Consider the following 16,509-nt stretch of genomic DNA (forward strand, 5'->3'; position numbering starts at 1 on the left):
AAAGTCAGAATTGTAAGGTATAAACTAGGGAAAAATAGAACTGTAAGATAACAAGTCCCAAAAACATTTTGTATTTTTTTATTATTATTATGTGACAGAAACAAGCTTGCATATAAAACCAAAAAAGAAGAAAATAATTCACTATACTGCGTTCCACATGTGAGAAAAAAAATTTAAACTATAGTCTGCTTCCACTCATTAGATAAAGACTGGGAGGAGGAGATTTCCTTATCTGGTACATTAAACTGGATACTATCTCTGACATTAATGATAAATAATTTTATAAATTTGCAAATAATTAGGAAATCCAGAGCATTGCAATAAGAGCATTTTTCAGCATCAGTTACATTCATATGGACAAATCTTTTTATTCAAAAAGTCATGTTGAACAAAGAAATTAGTGCATATATACACTGCTGTCTCCCCGACTACTCTTAAATGAACTGACATTAATTCTGCTGTAGCAGTGCTTGCATAGCCCAGTGCCCTTTAACAATGTGAGGAAGATTCTGTGAATCTACAGCGTTGGTCCTTGGCATTGAGCACAGTGTAATGGTGCATTCTCAAAATGTGAGCAACAGGACATCATGGCTTGCTGGGAGAGCGTGGGGTAAATGCTCCTGATGCCTCAAGCATGGTCTTCCTCCGTGCTGTCTCCTTAGCAACATTATGGTTCAACCTCCGCAAACGTTCCTGAAACAAACATTTGAGAAGATGAATTAGAAAACGCAGTACAATAATGTGCATGACTGATGTTTTATATTCAACGTCTCTGTGTCTTTTACCTGTGCATTCTGGAGTATGTTATTGACAAGCACCACTCTTCTCCTGGCATTAAGAAGTTTTTTAACATATGGGTCTAAGTCTAGTGCCACCTTCTGGTGTTCATTGATCCTACACAACTCTGCAGAAGAAATGTGCACACATAGCATTCATGAGATGATACAATATTCATGAATTCTGCAGAACTCATTCTTACATTATGACAAAAGAGTCAGTCATAATCATAACACGTTGCATTGACTAATTTTTTTAAACAGTCATACCATTCTCTAAAATGTAAGTGAAATTGTCACAACTGTTTTATGGGACATCACAATACTATCGCATGTCTGCAAAATGTAGTAACTCACCCAAAATATTTCATTCATGCCACCAAAACGAACCTTTATGTATCATCATGTGAGCCATACTGGTCAAAATGTTTGGATGTTTTTTCACCATGGAAATTTCATCTTTTGTTGACAATGACCACATGCTATTCTGTATCACATTGATCTTTTCAACAGATTTCAACAGTAGGCCTATGTAAAAGTTTAATGGTAAAAGTCAATATTGTAGTACACTAAAAAAAGAATATGCACATTTGTATGTGTACATTAACAGTATTTATTTGTGGAGCAATGTGTCACATGTAAACAGAAAATTCACAATTGCAAGTACATTTCTACACATTTCCTAGATGTAACATACTATATATAAAAAAATAAAAAGAAAAAAAAAGCCACAAAATGACATGATCCAGGCAAGCTCTACCTATGCTTCAAACCTTAATTGGCAAGATTGTGATTACCATTTCATTACTAAAGCAGGTCATTTGTCAATTAAGCAGACATCACAATCATGCAATGTTATAAATATTTACAGAATATACATGTATGATTGACCCATTTTTGATAACTGAATGGATCATTTTGCATTTGACGGCTCACACAATAAATGAAGTTGAAGGTTTAGAAGTTGTGCAGATTATGACAATTTCACAGAGAATCAACTCCATGTGTATATTTAGTTATTGTGCAAATTGTATACAATTGTACTTACTATTTTGCCAAAACACATGCAATTTTCTTAAATGGATAAGAAATTCAAATCTGGTGTCAACTAACATTTACTAATTGTTCAGAGATCTGAATTTATTATTTAAATTTTTGAAAATAAAAAAATGTAATTTGAGAATTAAATCAAAGCGACCGAGAAAAACTGCAAATGCATAATCAAATCACTTACCAGATGCCAAATTATCAATGTGTTCCCTAAGTTCCACTTGGCTTTCTCTGTGAAGATAAATTTGCAGTATATAGTAAACGATATAGCTGTCCATATTTATGCACGCTTTAAAATAAATGATTATGAAGCATATCTTAAAAGCATAAATCGTGCGAAACTGCTTACAGTAACAAACGAATAAATGAGCTGTCATTGTTTTACATGTATTATGGTCACAGCAACTCTGAGTCACAAGACCTGTCATGTTGACAGTGATTAGCACGCTAGCAAACAGACCTGCTTATTGTAAATTAAACATTTCTAGGGTTTAAAAGGGTTTTGGTTTCCCAAAATACACTACCTGACTGAGTGCACATGTAAGTCGAGCTGCTGTACCGCGGGTCTCAAGAGGTCCAGCATTCCCTCCGCGAGCGCATCTTTCCCTGATGGGGTCTCCACAACTGCTAACGCTGCCATCTTTACTGCGCTTTAATTTGATACAACAGTCACTGCGCCTTTAACACATATTATGACATATATATAAAAACACCGACCGTCCATGAGCTGTGTGATGATTTGTAAATCAGCGAATCCCCAAGTTTCCGTAAATTCTGCGTCACACATATGGCTGTGTTCAAATCAGCGGTCACCTTCCTGTCTCTCTCTTGAAACCAACACTGAAGTGACTTAAACTGCAGTCTGCAATTCATCGACTATGGTTCAAATACAATACTAGCGTACTGCTGTACATACGACGCAGTATACATTATATAATGTGGTTTAGACTGTAGAAATAATGGTAACTGACTTGAAATTTCAAGCAATGAATGAAATGTATACACTGTATAGGCTAGTACTCACTGTATACACTTGCTAATCAATGATATCGATACAGTCAGTCAGTGCAGGGGTTTTCGAACTAGGATCCGCAAGGGAGCACGGGGGCCAGTTTCCTACTGGAAAATGGTGAAAATAATAATAATAATAGATAATAATAAGGATTAAAATAATAAAGTTCGATTTAAATGAATAATACATAAAAATGTACAGTACGAATGAAAAAAATGTCATAGAAACTAAATATTTTCAACATAATATTTTATATCACAGTATAAATGATACAATATATGCAGTGACTGCCTTTGGTTTTTTTTGTTTTTTTAAATGGGAGTCCCTCGCACAAAGATGATCATATTTGGCGGGGTCCTATCTTCCTAGAGTGTGATAGACTATCTTGCATTTTATATATATATATATATATATATATATATATATATATATATATATATATATATATATATATATATATATATATATATATATATATATAAAAGATTATAGGCCTATATAAATGCAATATCTGCATTTATTTTATTTGTATTGAGCAAAAGTTTATGATTTTTATTGTGTTCATTGTGATAATCTTCACAAATGAACACATGACTGCATTAGAAATTGCATACTTCCCTACTATATGGTTACTGTATTTACTTTTTTGTAATCTGTATTCACTTTTATACCCCAAGCAATTAGATTTTTAAATTCTTCTCCTAGTCTTGATTGATGGTCAGCTGGTCTGGTCAGGGCAAATTAGATTTAATTGTTTTAATTATTGATTGTTAATTTGTATATGCCATATATGATTGTGATGTCTGTGGGAGTATACTGCAAACTATACTTTCCCTATAGGGGATAAATAAAACTGACTGACTGACTGACTGACTGACTGACTGATATCTGTAATTTTTAATTCTTAAATTGTTGATGAAAAGTACATTTTAGTTTTTCTGTGGTTTAAAATGGTTGAAACTTCAACTTTATTTAAAAATTGTCATTATATAAATTTAACCTAAAATAAGATTTAAGCTAAAAATCTTGATGCACAAAGTTCATGCACAAACCCTATAACTAGTATGGAAGTATGCTATTTGGGACACAACCTTTCACACTTAAATCTCGCGATATATGACGTAGCAAGTAGTGCTCCATTTTCCGAACTCGCGCAGTTGTTAGCACCATTTTGTGATGAATGAGGGGAGGGTAGGCAGATAGAGTTGCAGATTAAAGTAGACTGGTGTTAAATAACCTATTCTGTGGGATATAGCTTTGTTTTTAGTTCTTTAATATATTTAGAAGAGGGGCGATAGTTATACAATTTCCGGCCGTCAAATTGAGAAGTTTTGAGTAGGGATTTTGTCGAGTCAGTCTGCTGCTTCAGCGACGCGCTAGCCTCACAGCTAACACAGATCTGCCCTGACTCAACTGCACGAGTCGTCCAGAGAAAAGGTAACGTTAATAAATCTTAAACATTTAAACATATTTAATATGCCTTAAACATGAATGAATGTGTTATTGAATTGGTTAATATACGAATAAGTTTTGTGTGAGTTACGGTGATATTACTAGGGTGGTGAATAGTCAGTTATGCAAGTAGCAGCTAACGTTACATTGGTTTACATTAAACCGGTAAAACTCGTTGTTGTTTTCATTATGTTGACGCCTGGTATGAATTAAAAAGTGTTTTCAAACCAATGGTTCTGCTACACACAACATATTTGGTAATCATTTATACTGGCAGCCTTCCAGCATGTTACAAACAGCAAATACTATGCAAAAACTATGCCGAGGTCGGGGGTTTCAGACTACGCGGTTCCGGGGATTGTTTTAAAACGAGCAACAAATACGTGTTAATAAAAAATAGATAATGGCTTAATAGAAACTAAATATTTTCCAATGAATATTTTAGACCCATTTATAATATAAATGTTCACGGTATAAATTCGTTCTTTATGCAAGAGCCCATATAGATGGCATTTAAATTCTAGGATGGGGGTCCCTCACAAGAGGATGATCACATTTGGGAGTTTGTGGCATCTGAAAGTCAAATTGCTAGGTTTTAAAATGCAGCCAATTTGTATATGAAGTCAGGTCTCCCCATTGACGTCCTGAAACTTTCACTTTCATGCAGTAAAGATATCTTACGTCTTTATTCTGTTGTGTTTCCTCTACAGGAGAGATCCCTGCAAGTCTGAAGAAACATGAGTGCCCCTTCTTCTCAAAAAGTCGTGCTGAAAAGCACCACCAAGGTGTCCCTGAATGAGCGGTGAGGCGCTACGCATCCTGACAGCATTATCTCAAGGCCGGGGGGAAAAGCATACAGAGATAACTAAGGCGTGAAGCCTCAAGACACGTGTACTATGGAGGTCATTGAGGGGGAGACATCAGATCTGACATGGACGCTAGACTGCCCGCACGGTGTGCTCCGCTTACCCAACAAGACGTCGGTTACTTGAGTCGATGTATAAGATCTAATAATGTGCCATGTTTGGCGAGGCGTCTCTTGTGTAAGCAGCGCACACCTGGAGGTGAGAGGGTAATGGTGGTGAGGTAAGCCGACTGCACTTGAGTTCTCTGCAGAAGAGCATCCTCGACCATGGGAATGAGTTGATAGTGCAGGATGGTATGTGTGCCATCCATATTTCTTGCCCTCTCTCACACAAAACACACTCTCTCTCTCTTAGATGACCTTTTTCTGCTCCTTTGCATTTCTCAATTTCTCTCTGTCTTCGGATTAAAGGTGCCCAGTCCATACTTAAGACGTGACCTGTCCCCCAACCCCCTTCCCTTCTTCTCAGAAGAAGCATCTTGCAGAGCAATGTACCAGGTCACGGTCTTGGTTGTAAGTGGCTGGGTTGCCAGACACCCCTCTAGCCCTGGGCCAACTCACCGTGTGGTGTCTCGGACTGATGACATCACAGTAGGTTGATGGTGGCCTGTAAGTGGCAATCACTCTGAAAGAAATCTACCTGCCTCTTTTCTGTCTCCGGCTGCATCTACTTTAATCCAGATACATTTGAAAATGGCGTTTTCATTTCAAAACTAGTGTTTCCAAAAGTTTCTTGTCCACACTGCAATTATCTTAATGCAGAAGCATAAAATACAATATGAGCTCACAGATGATGCACAGAGACCAGATATATAGTTCTGACACGCTTCTGGTACATTATGATATCTCCCCACTGGTGTTTTCTGGTCGCACTCAAAATCGCTGTTCCGTGTATAGTCTAAAACGCTATTGCCCTCATGTTTTGCCACAGGACAGCCATTTTCTTTCATCTTAACATGAATGTAGTATGAAGATTGTACAAAGTAACATTTATTTTTAACAACACTGAAAATTAATAGAAGGCACAACATTGCCGGTATAATCATAGATATCCACGGGTACAATATGGGTCACATGAGTCTTTGAATACCACGGTTTTTATAGCACGCGCTACAATGTGGCAAAAAACAGTATTTTCAAATGTATCCATTTGTGAGAGGGTTTTCAAAAATCTCCATTTTTACAGGACAAAAATTCTGTATCGGTGTGGAAGGAAGGCCAAAACGTTGAGGATAAAGCTGTTTTCAAAAGTATCTGTATTAATATCGATGTAGCCTCTGTCTTCTCTTCTGCCATCCCTATATTCTCAAAACCATACTATAAGCGTTCAGTTTAAACCAGACTACTGATTTGTTGGGGTGTCTCCACATGTAACCGAGAGAGAGAGTAAATAAAAGCGCGTGTGGTCTAAAAAGGGCATTCACTATATTGCTACACGAGCCGCTGTAGCTGCGTCCATGCTGTGTGAAATGATTTGATTTGGAACCCTCCTTTCCTCGTATCCCCCTTTCCCTCCTCTTTCTCTCTCTCTGTCTCCTCCTTCTGTTGTGTTCCACAAGCTTCACAAACATGCTGAAGAACAAGCAGCCGACAGCGAGTAGCATCCGGGCGACCATGCAGCAGCAGCACATGGCCAGTGCGCGCAACCGCCGGCTCGCTCAGCAGATGGAGAACAGGCCCTCTGTGCAGGCTGCCCTGCAACACAAACAGGTACGAGATGAAATGCACAAAGATGACTTATGGCACATTCAGGTTATATAGTTGGAGTCGCAAATCGACTGATGACTTATGGCACATTCAGGTTATATAGTTAAACATCTTGTTGCAGTATTTGGAAACGAAATGTAGTTAACATGTACAACACTACTGTTAAAAGGTCAGTAAGATTTTTTTCAAATTAATATTTAGGTTTATTCTGCAAGGATGCATTAAATTAATCAAAAGTGACCGTAAAGACATTTATCATCCAAATAGGAAGTTCTTTATACTTTCTATTCGTCAAAGAATTCTGAAAATGATCACAGTTTCCACAAAAACATCAACATTAATAATAAGAAATGTTTCTTGAGCAGCAAATTAGTGATGCTGAAGACTGGAGTAATGATGCTAATAATTTAGCTTTACCATTACAAGAATAAATTGCATTTGAAAATTTTCAAATAAAAAAGATTTAAAATTGTAATATAATTTTTTTATCAAAATTTGTCTTTGTGAGCAAAAAGACAAAAGTGAGAAAAAATTACCAGCGGTAAACGGTAGTGTACGATTAAAGTCATCATGAAAGTAATCAAAATGGAGTTTTTTTTACTTTTGTAATACACTTAAGAAATATTCTTCATCTTGTTCTGCACAAATGACTAGTATTCAAAGGAAAGCAAGTTTAATTGTAGGCTTGTATTGTGTTCAGTCATTCTAGTATAAAACCCTCTTTTTTTTTTTTTTTTGCCCTCTTTCTGTATTCTGTAATACATTATAGATAGATTACGAAAGCCATTTCATTTTGCCTTTAAATGTTAATAAATGTACAAGTTCAAGACCTTTATTTAATAAAGGAACAATCCATTATATCACCTGTAGAGCCTGAAGCAGCGACTTGGGAAGAGCAACATCCAGGCCAGACTGGGTCGGCCCATCGGCTCATTAATGCCGGGCGGTGGCAGAGGACGAGGTTTTCCTGGAGGATTGCGTGGAGCTGGACGAGGACTGCGAGGAAGAGTGAGAGGCGGTTCCATGAGAGGAGCGATCTCTCTTAGAGGTGACAAACAGTCTTTACATGACACTACTGCTTTTATTTCCCGTTTTCCAGTGTGCTTATCAGACGCTGTCCAAAAAGCCACACATCCTATTTATACATTTATTCGGGCTCGCTATACTTCTAAATCTGAGGAAGAGTGCATGCATGTGTTTTCAGAATAAAGCTTTCTTTTCCGTAAGTGCAGTGTGAGCTTCTTAACATGCCAAAAGAAATCTGTTCTTCATTTGGAACTGTCAATCATTGCAGTACAGCTGAGATGATGTTTTACAGTGGTAATGTTTTTCACATGTTTAGCCACCCTCTCTCTAAACCTTGCGTCATGCTGATTGGGCTAAACTGTCATTTAATGGCTGTTAGGAGACCCCTGGTGTGCTACTAGATTTGTAGTTCCTGCACCTGTTGTGCAGTCTCTAGGTGGTAACAGGAGGAGACAGCTGAGCCTGCTCTACTGTTCCCCTAAGGAGTGTAGATGATTAAAAGAGCTTTTTTTTTTTTTTTTAGCTATAATGAAGTTTATAGAGTATCTGCTCATTTTATCCAGTTGACTCAGTGCCTCCGTTAAATTCTTTTTTAGGTATTGAGAGAAGTTAATCTATGTTACCAATAGTAGGGGTGTGAATCACAGGGTACCTCACGATACAATATACTTGATAAAAGGCTCACAATACCAATAATATCACAACACAGCAATTCTGCGATATTCAATATATTGCTAGATAATCCTATAATGATGCATCACGATATCTAACTATGAAATCAAAATGCCTGTGAATAGGTTACGAGCAGATTTTCTCTCATTAAATTAATTTATTATTATTAAGTTACTTTATTTAATGTAAAATTTATTTTAGACTGAAAAACTTAAAGTAAATTAAACATTTGATGCTTATACTTTTTAAAAGCGTAAACTTTTCTTTTCTGTGTAAATTGACACATTTAGCTGCTTATCAACTTGTTTTATAAACCTAGTACATTTCAAATGTACCAACCTCTTATTTAAACTTCTCCGTGTTTACCAGCTTCCTTAAAATAAACCTGGGAATAGTGTTGTCGAAGGTAACGACTTGGGTATTTAAACATTTTAATGTGACGATACCATCATTTCCCACTGGCATTTTGAGCGCTGTTGAGCGGATTCTTAAACACCTCTGATTGGCCATTGTGTTCATGCGCTCAACATATATGTCTGTGATTGGCTACAATGATCAATGCTCCAAAAACATGTTGTAAACACCAAGCATAACTGAGCGCTTGCACAGATGCACGGGAGCGTTTGAAAGCAGGCGTCTATCGCTGATAGTTGCCTGCTTTCAAATGCTCCCGTGTGTATGTGTAAGCTGTGGTAGATTTTCTCCTATGCGCCTAAATTTAAGTTAAACCGGGTGTCCCAGACACCTATGAATTTATACTCAACTAAGCTTACTTCAATACCTGTTCGAGTCGGCCAACGTCTCAACCTTTTCTGAACGCTGTCACTTGGGAATAAGGTCTAGTGCTCGTCCACTAAACCCTATCACTTGAGAATAGAAGTAAGATCTGTAGTGTTTAACCTGCTGTGCAGCATTAACTAGACAGACTCCAGACAATGCCTTCGAATATGCTTTAATCACAGCCGGAGGACCTGAGACCAATTTCAGAGAAGCCCACCAGCAAAAAGAGCAGAACAGTTTTTATAGAATAGGAGCATGGCAATAGTGACATGATTCATTACATCATTTTTCTACAATGTGATTGGTTCGTCATATGTATAATTCAGCAAACCCTTCTTTTACTAGGTAAAAGCAAACCCTGATTTCTTAATTATTCACCTTGTTACTCAAAAGTCACGAGTTTATATATTTAAACATGTCTAGTTTCATATCCTCTTTTGTTATATCCGGAAATTATTCAGACACACACTGACTTAGGCCAAAGTGTTTGGGGACATTTTAGGTTTCAAAAGCATGTAATGGTTAATTCTGCAAGAAAAAAGGAATGTTAGTTATGATTAATGAAATAAAATAAAAATTTTCACAAAGCACTTTGTGTAGAGCGTCAAAGCTTTACCATTACAACATTTACAGTGTGTGTCCTAAATGGTATAAAAGCTGAAGTGCGTCCAGACTTTGGACTTAAACGTGGTTTGGGCATCTATTATTTTGCCCAAACTGCTGTCCACCATCCTGTTAAAAACCTCTCTTTTTTTCTTAGGCTAGTTAACTTTTGTTCACGTTTCCCTCATTCATGTGTTGAGCGGCACCTCGAGGAGCCATGAGAGAACCTAAATTGTTTTTTTTATTAGACACTGGTTTACTGAACAAATGGTGTCTTTAAATTAATTCAGTTGTAATTTAAGGATAAAATGATCTCTGCTAATGGTGTGAACTATATACGGAGCCCTTACTTGCACATTACTATAATATTAAAGTTTCACAACAGAGCCCAAACTATTAGCCTAAATTCAGTTGCTATTTATTTTGAGATATAATCAATACTCAAATAACATGTGAACTGCCCAAGGGAGTTTTTGCATTAACTTCTAAATTAATTTGTTAATATAATCATTTACACACTGGCTGTCATTCTCATGACAGATATTTTAAACATACATTAATCAAGACATCACTAACAGGTTAAGTAAAATATAATGAATATATCGGCTGATATATTGCGTACATTTAGCGAAAGAGTTCATTTCTCTAGCTGATTAATAAGCTGTGGACTCTGAATGACTTGCCTGAGGGAAATGTAATGCTACGTGAGATATTCCGCCGTTGAAATCCTGATTGAGCGATTACACAAGATATAATGCGTTTCAGTAAGTTGTACTGCATCTTTCAACATGCCTTCAGATGTTGATTCATGTTTATTAGGAAGAGATGATCGCGTTCACTCGCGCTACTGCTTAAACTGATGCCACATTAAAGAGCGTCAAAACGGCATTTATTGTTTGTATTTCGTGATAAAATGGACAATTTGAAATGACACAGTTTCTCATCAAAAGTAGCAAAACGCAGAGCTTATTGCGATTAATGGTGGTTGGGCTGCAACGCTGTATTCGTCTTTAAAGCACAAGACACCTTTTTCAGTTAGGTTTGAATATCTTTACACCCCTACTGCATAGTCTACACTGTGTATAAGTGAAATATAATCGATATTTGTTATAGCTACAAAAGTGTTTGTCTTTGTCATTAAAGGTAGGGTAGGTAGGATTTTTATAAAAAACGTTTTTCAAATTTGTTTAAACTGTCTTTATATACCAATACATAATTAAAATGTAAGTGCTCTGAAAAAGAGAGTATAAAAATCGAGTGACTGTAGACCTTTTAATCTGCAATAAACACAGCTCATTATTTCCATCCGGGACGAAACAATTGATTGGTTTGGGCGACTGTCACTCACTCTCGCAACCATGGCTACCACCACTGTTGCTACAAGATCTGCCTATATGCGCGCAGCCGTTTGATTTGAGGAGTGCAAGAGAGGCGCGGAACCTACGAAGAGTAAAATTATGGCAGAGAAAGAGCATTCAAAATTCAAAGCACCTGCATATGCAGTCAGCGAAGGCAAACAAGGCAAAAACTTCTTCCTCGGACCCTGGTTGCCCGCACTCTTGAACGACCTCCTCTGCTTCGCCCTCGACCCCGGACCTGTCCTCGAACCGACGATGCGGTACTTGTCTCCGGAGTGTAACGTTAGTCCTCATCAGAGTCAACAATATTTTCATCATGGAAACTCTTACATGCAAAACACTGTATATGTTATGAATCTTACACGAAATTCACCTTCACAGTGTAACTGATGGTAATGGAAAAACGTGTATCAATGCAACCTGTTTTTAGCTTTGCCTTATAAATATAGCTCGTTACCGAATCAAACAAAATATATTTTAAACTTTACCAGTATCGATATGCTAGCTTGATAGGGAGTACTAAAAGCCATCTTATTTGTTTATATTCATAGTGATAAAGTTAGGTATTTTATTACATGTGATTCTGACATGATGTCACTGCATGCACTGCGCTCCTTCCTCTCCACTCGTCTCAGGTAAATAAATGCGTCTTCCAGCTGAGCCTGAGCGTTTGGCGTCGCGCGTTCATGTGTTTTGGGGGCGTGGCTTTGGAAGGAGCTCAGAAGGGAGGGGGTGGAGTGAATGGAAATAATTAGCTGTGTTTACAACAGTCGTGTACGGAAGCCCTGAACCGCAACGTAAAAAAAAAAAATTATCCAAAAAAAAAAAAAAAAAATTATGTAAAAAAAAAAAAAATGCTATCATTTCGAGATTAAAGTCGAAATGTTTCGAGATTAAAGTCGAAATGTTTCGAGATTAAAGTCGAAATGTTTCGAGATTAAAGTCGAAATGTTTCGAGATTAAAGTCGAAATGTTTCGAGATTAAAGTCGAAATGTTTCGAGATTAAAGTCGAAATGTTTCGAGATTAAAGTCGAAATGTTTCGAGATTAAAGTCGAAATGTTTCGAGATTAAAGTCGAAATGTTTCGAGATTAAAGTCGAAATGTTTCGAGATTAAAGTCGAAATGTTTCGAGATTAAAGTCGAAATGTTTCGAGATTAAAGTCGAAATGTTTCGAGATTAAAGTCGAAATGTTTCGAGATTAAAGTCGAAATGTTTCGAGATTAAAGTCGAAATGTTTCGAGATTAAAGTCGAAATGTTTCGAGATTAAAGTCGAAATGTTTCGAGATTAAAGTCGAAATGTTTCGAGATTAAAGTCGAAATGTTTCGAGATTAAAGTCGAAATGTTTCGAGATTAAAGTCGAAATGTTTCGAGATTAAAGTCGAAATGTTTCGAGATTAAAGTCGAAATGTTTCGAGATTAAAGTCGAAATGTTTCGAGATTAAAGTCGAAATGTTTCGAGATTAAAGTCGAAATGTTTCGAGATTAAAGTCGAAATGTTTCGAGATTAAAGTCGAAATGTTTCGAGATTAAAGTCGAAATGTTTCGAGATTAAAGTCGAAATGTTTCGAGATTAAAGTCGAAATGTTTCGAGATTAAAGTCGAAATGTTTCGAGATTAAAGTCGAAATGTTTCGAGATTAAAGTCGAAATGTTTCGAGATTAAAGTCGAAATGTTTCGAGATTAAAGTCGAAATGTTTCGAGATTAAAGTCGAAATGTTTCGAGATTAAAGTCTTCCGTAGAAGTTGTGTGTGTGCTTGCCGTTATTTCTAATTGCCGCACAGGCATTCATGCGTGTGTGTAAATACACACACGCTTGTGAAGTCGAACTACCGTCTATAATAGACACCGTACGTTCTGGATACATTTTAAGTGCATCATTCTGTATCCAATCATTTAGCTGGATCCCGTGATTTCCTCAAATATAATAACCACTGGTGGTTGAGGAAAGATTCCCTGAAATGATTGTAAAGCGCTTTTAAGTGTAGGCCTACAGTAGACATATGAAAGCGCTATATAAATGCCTCATTCATGCATTCATTCATTCATTCATTCATTCATAAAGCTGGATATCTTGATCCAGTCTGACAGTATATTTTATAAAGTCCTATAGCCTAATGTCATGTTGTAGAATATCCCTTTGTTGAAAGCCCAGATAAAAGTAAAAAGCTATTATTTTGTATAGATCCAGTTCTCACACACACACACACACACACACACGCACACGCATACGCATGAATGCCTGTGCGGCAATGTGAAATAACGGCAAGCACACACACAACTTCTACGGAAGACTTTATTCTCGAAAGATTTCGACTTTAATCTCGAAAGATTTCGACTTTAATCTCGAAACATTTCGACTTTAATCTCGAAACATTTCGACTTTAATCTCGAAACATTTCGACTTTAATCTCGAAACATTTAGACTTTAATCTCGAAACATTTAGACTTTAATCTCGAAACATTTAGACTTTAAAGCAGAACTCGGCAACTCTAGCGAACTCTAGTCACTTCTTCGCTGATTTTCCCTTTTGTTGTCGCATGTTTTCCCCACGAGCTCCCCCTACAGCTGTGGGGGGGGCGTATATTTCACAACAAGGTCGTAAAAACTCACTTGCGGCGGCCTCCTCCCCCTCTCTACCGCTTCTCATGTGCGTTTGTTTTGATCGGAGCAAGCCAACTGTATCGTGTGGAGCTATGTCTACCGAGGTGGGTAATCTGGTAATACATCATACATGCGTGTGTGTTTATGTCGAATTGCCGTAAAGCAATTCGTGTTTCGCGCTCGTTCTCGTTCTAGTTCTCGCTTCTCACGAGACTTCCAATTTCTATCTTGCCGGGACGGTAGTCCCCAAGTTGCAAGGTTGGTTTTCCGCCTGGGAACGCTGGGGGGAGCTGGGAAAGTCACCAATATCACCAGAACAGGTTGTTTAACCATCCAAATGATTTCTAGACAGTTTTATTAAGTTAAAAAAGTTACCAAGTTCTCCTTTAATCTCGAAATGATAGCATCTCTTTTTCAGAGTACTTACATTTTAATTATGTATTGGTATATAAAGACAGTTTAAACAAATCCTACCTACCCTGCCTTTAATGTTAACAGAACAACAAAAGAAAAGAGGTGGCAGAAGGTGTATTAGGCTGCTCACACTTTAAGACCTAATGCACAAATCCAATAAAATGATGCGCATCCATTTTCATGAGTTCAGCTATAAAGCAGCTCTGTAGAAAACTTATTTCATCGCAAAGTCGATGCTGAAATTATAAATTGTGCAGCCTTACCATAAATCAGTTTTTTAATTGCTCTTTTATAGTATTTTAACTTTGTTACTTACCAATAATATAGCCATGAAAGCTGGCATGGCATTAAAACACCAACCAAACATTATTGATCTTTGTATTCTCAACTTATAATAATAATTTGCTATACCTAACTGCAAGCACTCCCTTAGGCATTCTGGAAGTATTTTTACCATTCATTTTCTTTTAGTAAAACAGTTGTTTTCATTTCTTAGGTGCAGGTCCGATGAGAGGTAGGGGTGGTCCTGGACGCATCGGTCTCCGTCGAGGCATGCGTCAGCGGGGAGGACCTACAGGACGAGGAGCTTTTGGTGCCCGAGGTGCAGCTCGTGGAGCAGTTGGAGGAAGAGGTATGATGTATAATATTAGTAGATTCTTGCTAGATTGTCTAAAATGTAAAAGTTAAATACACATTTTTGCCAGTTAGTGTTGTTTGTATTTCTCTTGCATGCTTAAGTGTCTCTCAATGGTTTTCTCTTAGGCCGCGGAGGTCTGAGAGGTCGCGGAGGGTTTGCTGGAAGAGGTCGTGGACGCGGCAGAGGCCGAGGAGCAGGTCGTGCCATCGTCACACGTGAGCAGTTGGACAACCAGCTTGATGCTTACATGTCCAAGACCAAGGGCCACCTGGATGCCGAGTTGGATGCATATATGGCCCAGGCCGACCCCGAGAGCATGGAGTAACCACAGCTGAGCTGAGAGAGAGCAGCTCCCCAAAGATCTGCAGATAATAGACTGACAACACACAGAACCATTAAAGCTGTTGCTCTTGGACACTCCCTGATGAGACATTTAAACTTGAAGTTTGTACAAAGTTATGTATCCATCCCAGTTATGGTCAAACATCTGAGTCGCTACTCGCATTTCCTAAACTGAATGCTGTACCATCCATAAAGCCTCACAACAATTTATGGTTCTAAACGCAGGTCCTCTTTGAAAAGTTTTGGCCGTGAAGTGAAGGAAAAAAAATGTTTTCCATTGAACAATAATAATAGAGATTGTACTTGCTATTTGTTGGCCAAAATTCTGAAAATGACCCAATGTACGAGGAAGTGTGTAAATGATCCGGTGGTAAAACATGGTTTATATAGATGAACGTTAATTACAGCAATGTTCTACAAATGTCAGTTACCTTTTTATTATTGTATTTTTATTACGTTTTAAAGTAGAACTTTTACTTGGTATACGCAAGCTTTAAGTCTTTTTTTTTTTTTTTTTATGTCATAAGATGTTTTAAAAGTATATTGTAACCCACAACCTATTTTTTTTTTTTTTTTTTTTTTTTGGTTTCAAATAAAACTTTGCCAATGAGACCTATGTGCTTGCAGTGACTTCCCAAACTATTATCAACATTTCCTTTCTAGGCATTTTCTAAAATTCAAGTCAGTGTTTTTTATGTTTAAGAATGATCCCCCCACTTCCCACTACTTTTTGAAATAATGGAACCTTTTATGGAAGTGTCTTACTACCTTCAAATGTTCAGTATCTCCACTAGATGGAGGTAAAATGCTGCCTTTTTTATTTTAAAGCATAATTTAATTATTTGGGGAGAATGAATGCGTGTATGTGCAATGAGAACTGGGGTAATTTGTATTTGGGTGGGCCAAGTGTCTAACTCTGTTCAGTGGGCTAATATCGTTTCAGTATACAGTACACAGGAGTATTGTAGAGTCAAAAACATGAGATCAGAACTTACAACCTACATTTTAAATAAATGTCCTTAAAGCATAAAATAAGGTCCTAATGCTTTATACTTTTTTTTTAATTACACATTTAAGCAGGGCTGGACTGGGACAAAAAATCGGCCCGGGCATTTTGGCCCAGACTGGCCCACTATATGATCATAAACACAACCCATCTTTGCACGCCCTTAATTATATGCATACCAACTCCTATTCCTTAAAACCA

General features: G+C 37.3%; 2 protein-coding genes across 3 annotated transcripts; one reads left to right on the plus strand and one right to left on the minus strand.

Annotated features, from left to right (window-relative positions):
- Positions 1 to 62: 62 nt before the first annotated feature.
- Positions 63 to 2,516, minus strand: snapin (SNAP associated protein). The gene is made up of 4 exons (XM_082185251.1): positions 2,351 to 2,516; positions 2,011 to 2,057; positions 786 to 904; positions 63 to 693 (listed from the first exon to the last, which is right to left on the minus strand). The coding sequence occupies exons 1-4, from the start codon at positions 2,464 to 2,466 to the stop codon at positions 586 to 588; spliced, it is 390 nt and encodes a 129-aa protein (XP_082041377.1). The 5' UTR covers positions 2,467 to 2,516; the 3' UTR covers positions 63 to 585.
- A 1,480-nt stretch (positions 2,517 to 3,996) lies between these two features.
- Positions 3,997 to 15,766, plus strand: chtopa (chromatin target of PRMT1a). Of its 2 annotated transcripts, none has more exons than XM_082185368.1 (6): positions 3,997 to 4,275; positions 5,001 to 5,449; positions 6,715 to 6,865; positions 7,733 to 7,910; positions 14,820 to 14,954; positions 15,086 to 15,766. In XM_082185368.1, the coding sequence occupies exons 3-6, from the start codon at positions 6,725 to 6,727 to the stop codon at positions 15,283 to 15,285; spliced, it is 654 nt and encodes a 217-aa protein (XP_082041494.1). In that variant the 5' UTR covers positions 3,997 to 4,275; positions 5,001 to 5,449; positions 6,715 to 6,724; the 3' UTR covers positions 15,286 to 15,766. The 2 variants fall into 2 exon arrangements, with proteins under 2 accessions (XP_082041494.1, XP_082041493.1); XM_082185367.1 differs by having other exon boundaries at positions 5,001 to 5,092.
- Positions 15,767 to 16,509: the final 743 nt, after the last annotated feature.

The sequence above is a fragment of the Leuciscus leuciscus genome, assembly GCF_965113295.1.
Source record: "Leuciscus leuciscus genome assembly, chromosome: 12".
Lineage (NCBI taxonomy): Eukaryota > Metazoa > Chordata > Actinopteri > Cypriniformes > Leuciscidae > Leuciscus > Leuciscus leuciscus.

Coding starts and splice junctions, on each gene's coding strand:
- snapin (XM_082185251.1), bottom strand. CDS start 2,466: ATGGCAGCGTTAGCAGTTGTGGAGACCCCATCAGGGAAAGATGCGCTC. Junction 905..2,010: donor CATTGATAATTTGGCATCTG/GTAAGTGATTTG, acceptor TTTCTTCTGCAG/AGTTGTGTAGGATCAATGAA. Junction 694..785: donor ACATACTCCAGAATGCACAG/GTAAAAGACACA, acceptor TGTTTGTTTCAG/GAACGTTTGCGGAGGTTGAA.
- chtopa (XM_082185367.1), top strand. CDS start 5,028: ATGAGTGCCCCTTCTTCTCAAAAAGTCGTGCTGAAAAGCACCACCAAG. Junction 7,911..14,819: donor AGGAGCGATCTCTCTTAGAG/GTGACAAACAGT, acceptor TTCATTTCTTAG/GTGCAGGTCCGATGAGAGGT. Junction 14,955..15,085: donor TGGAGCAGTTGGAGGAAGAG/GTATGATGTATA, acceptor GTTTTCTCTTAG/GCCGCGGAGGTCTGAGAGGT.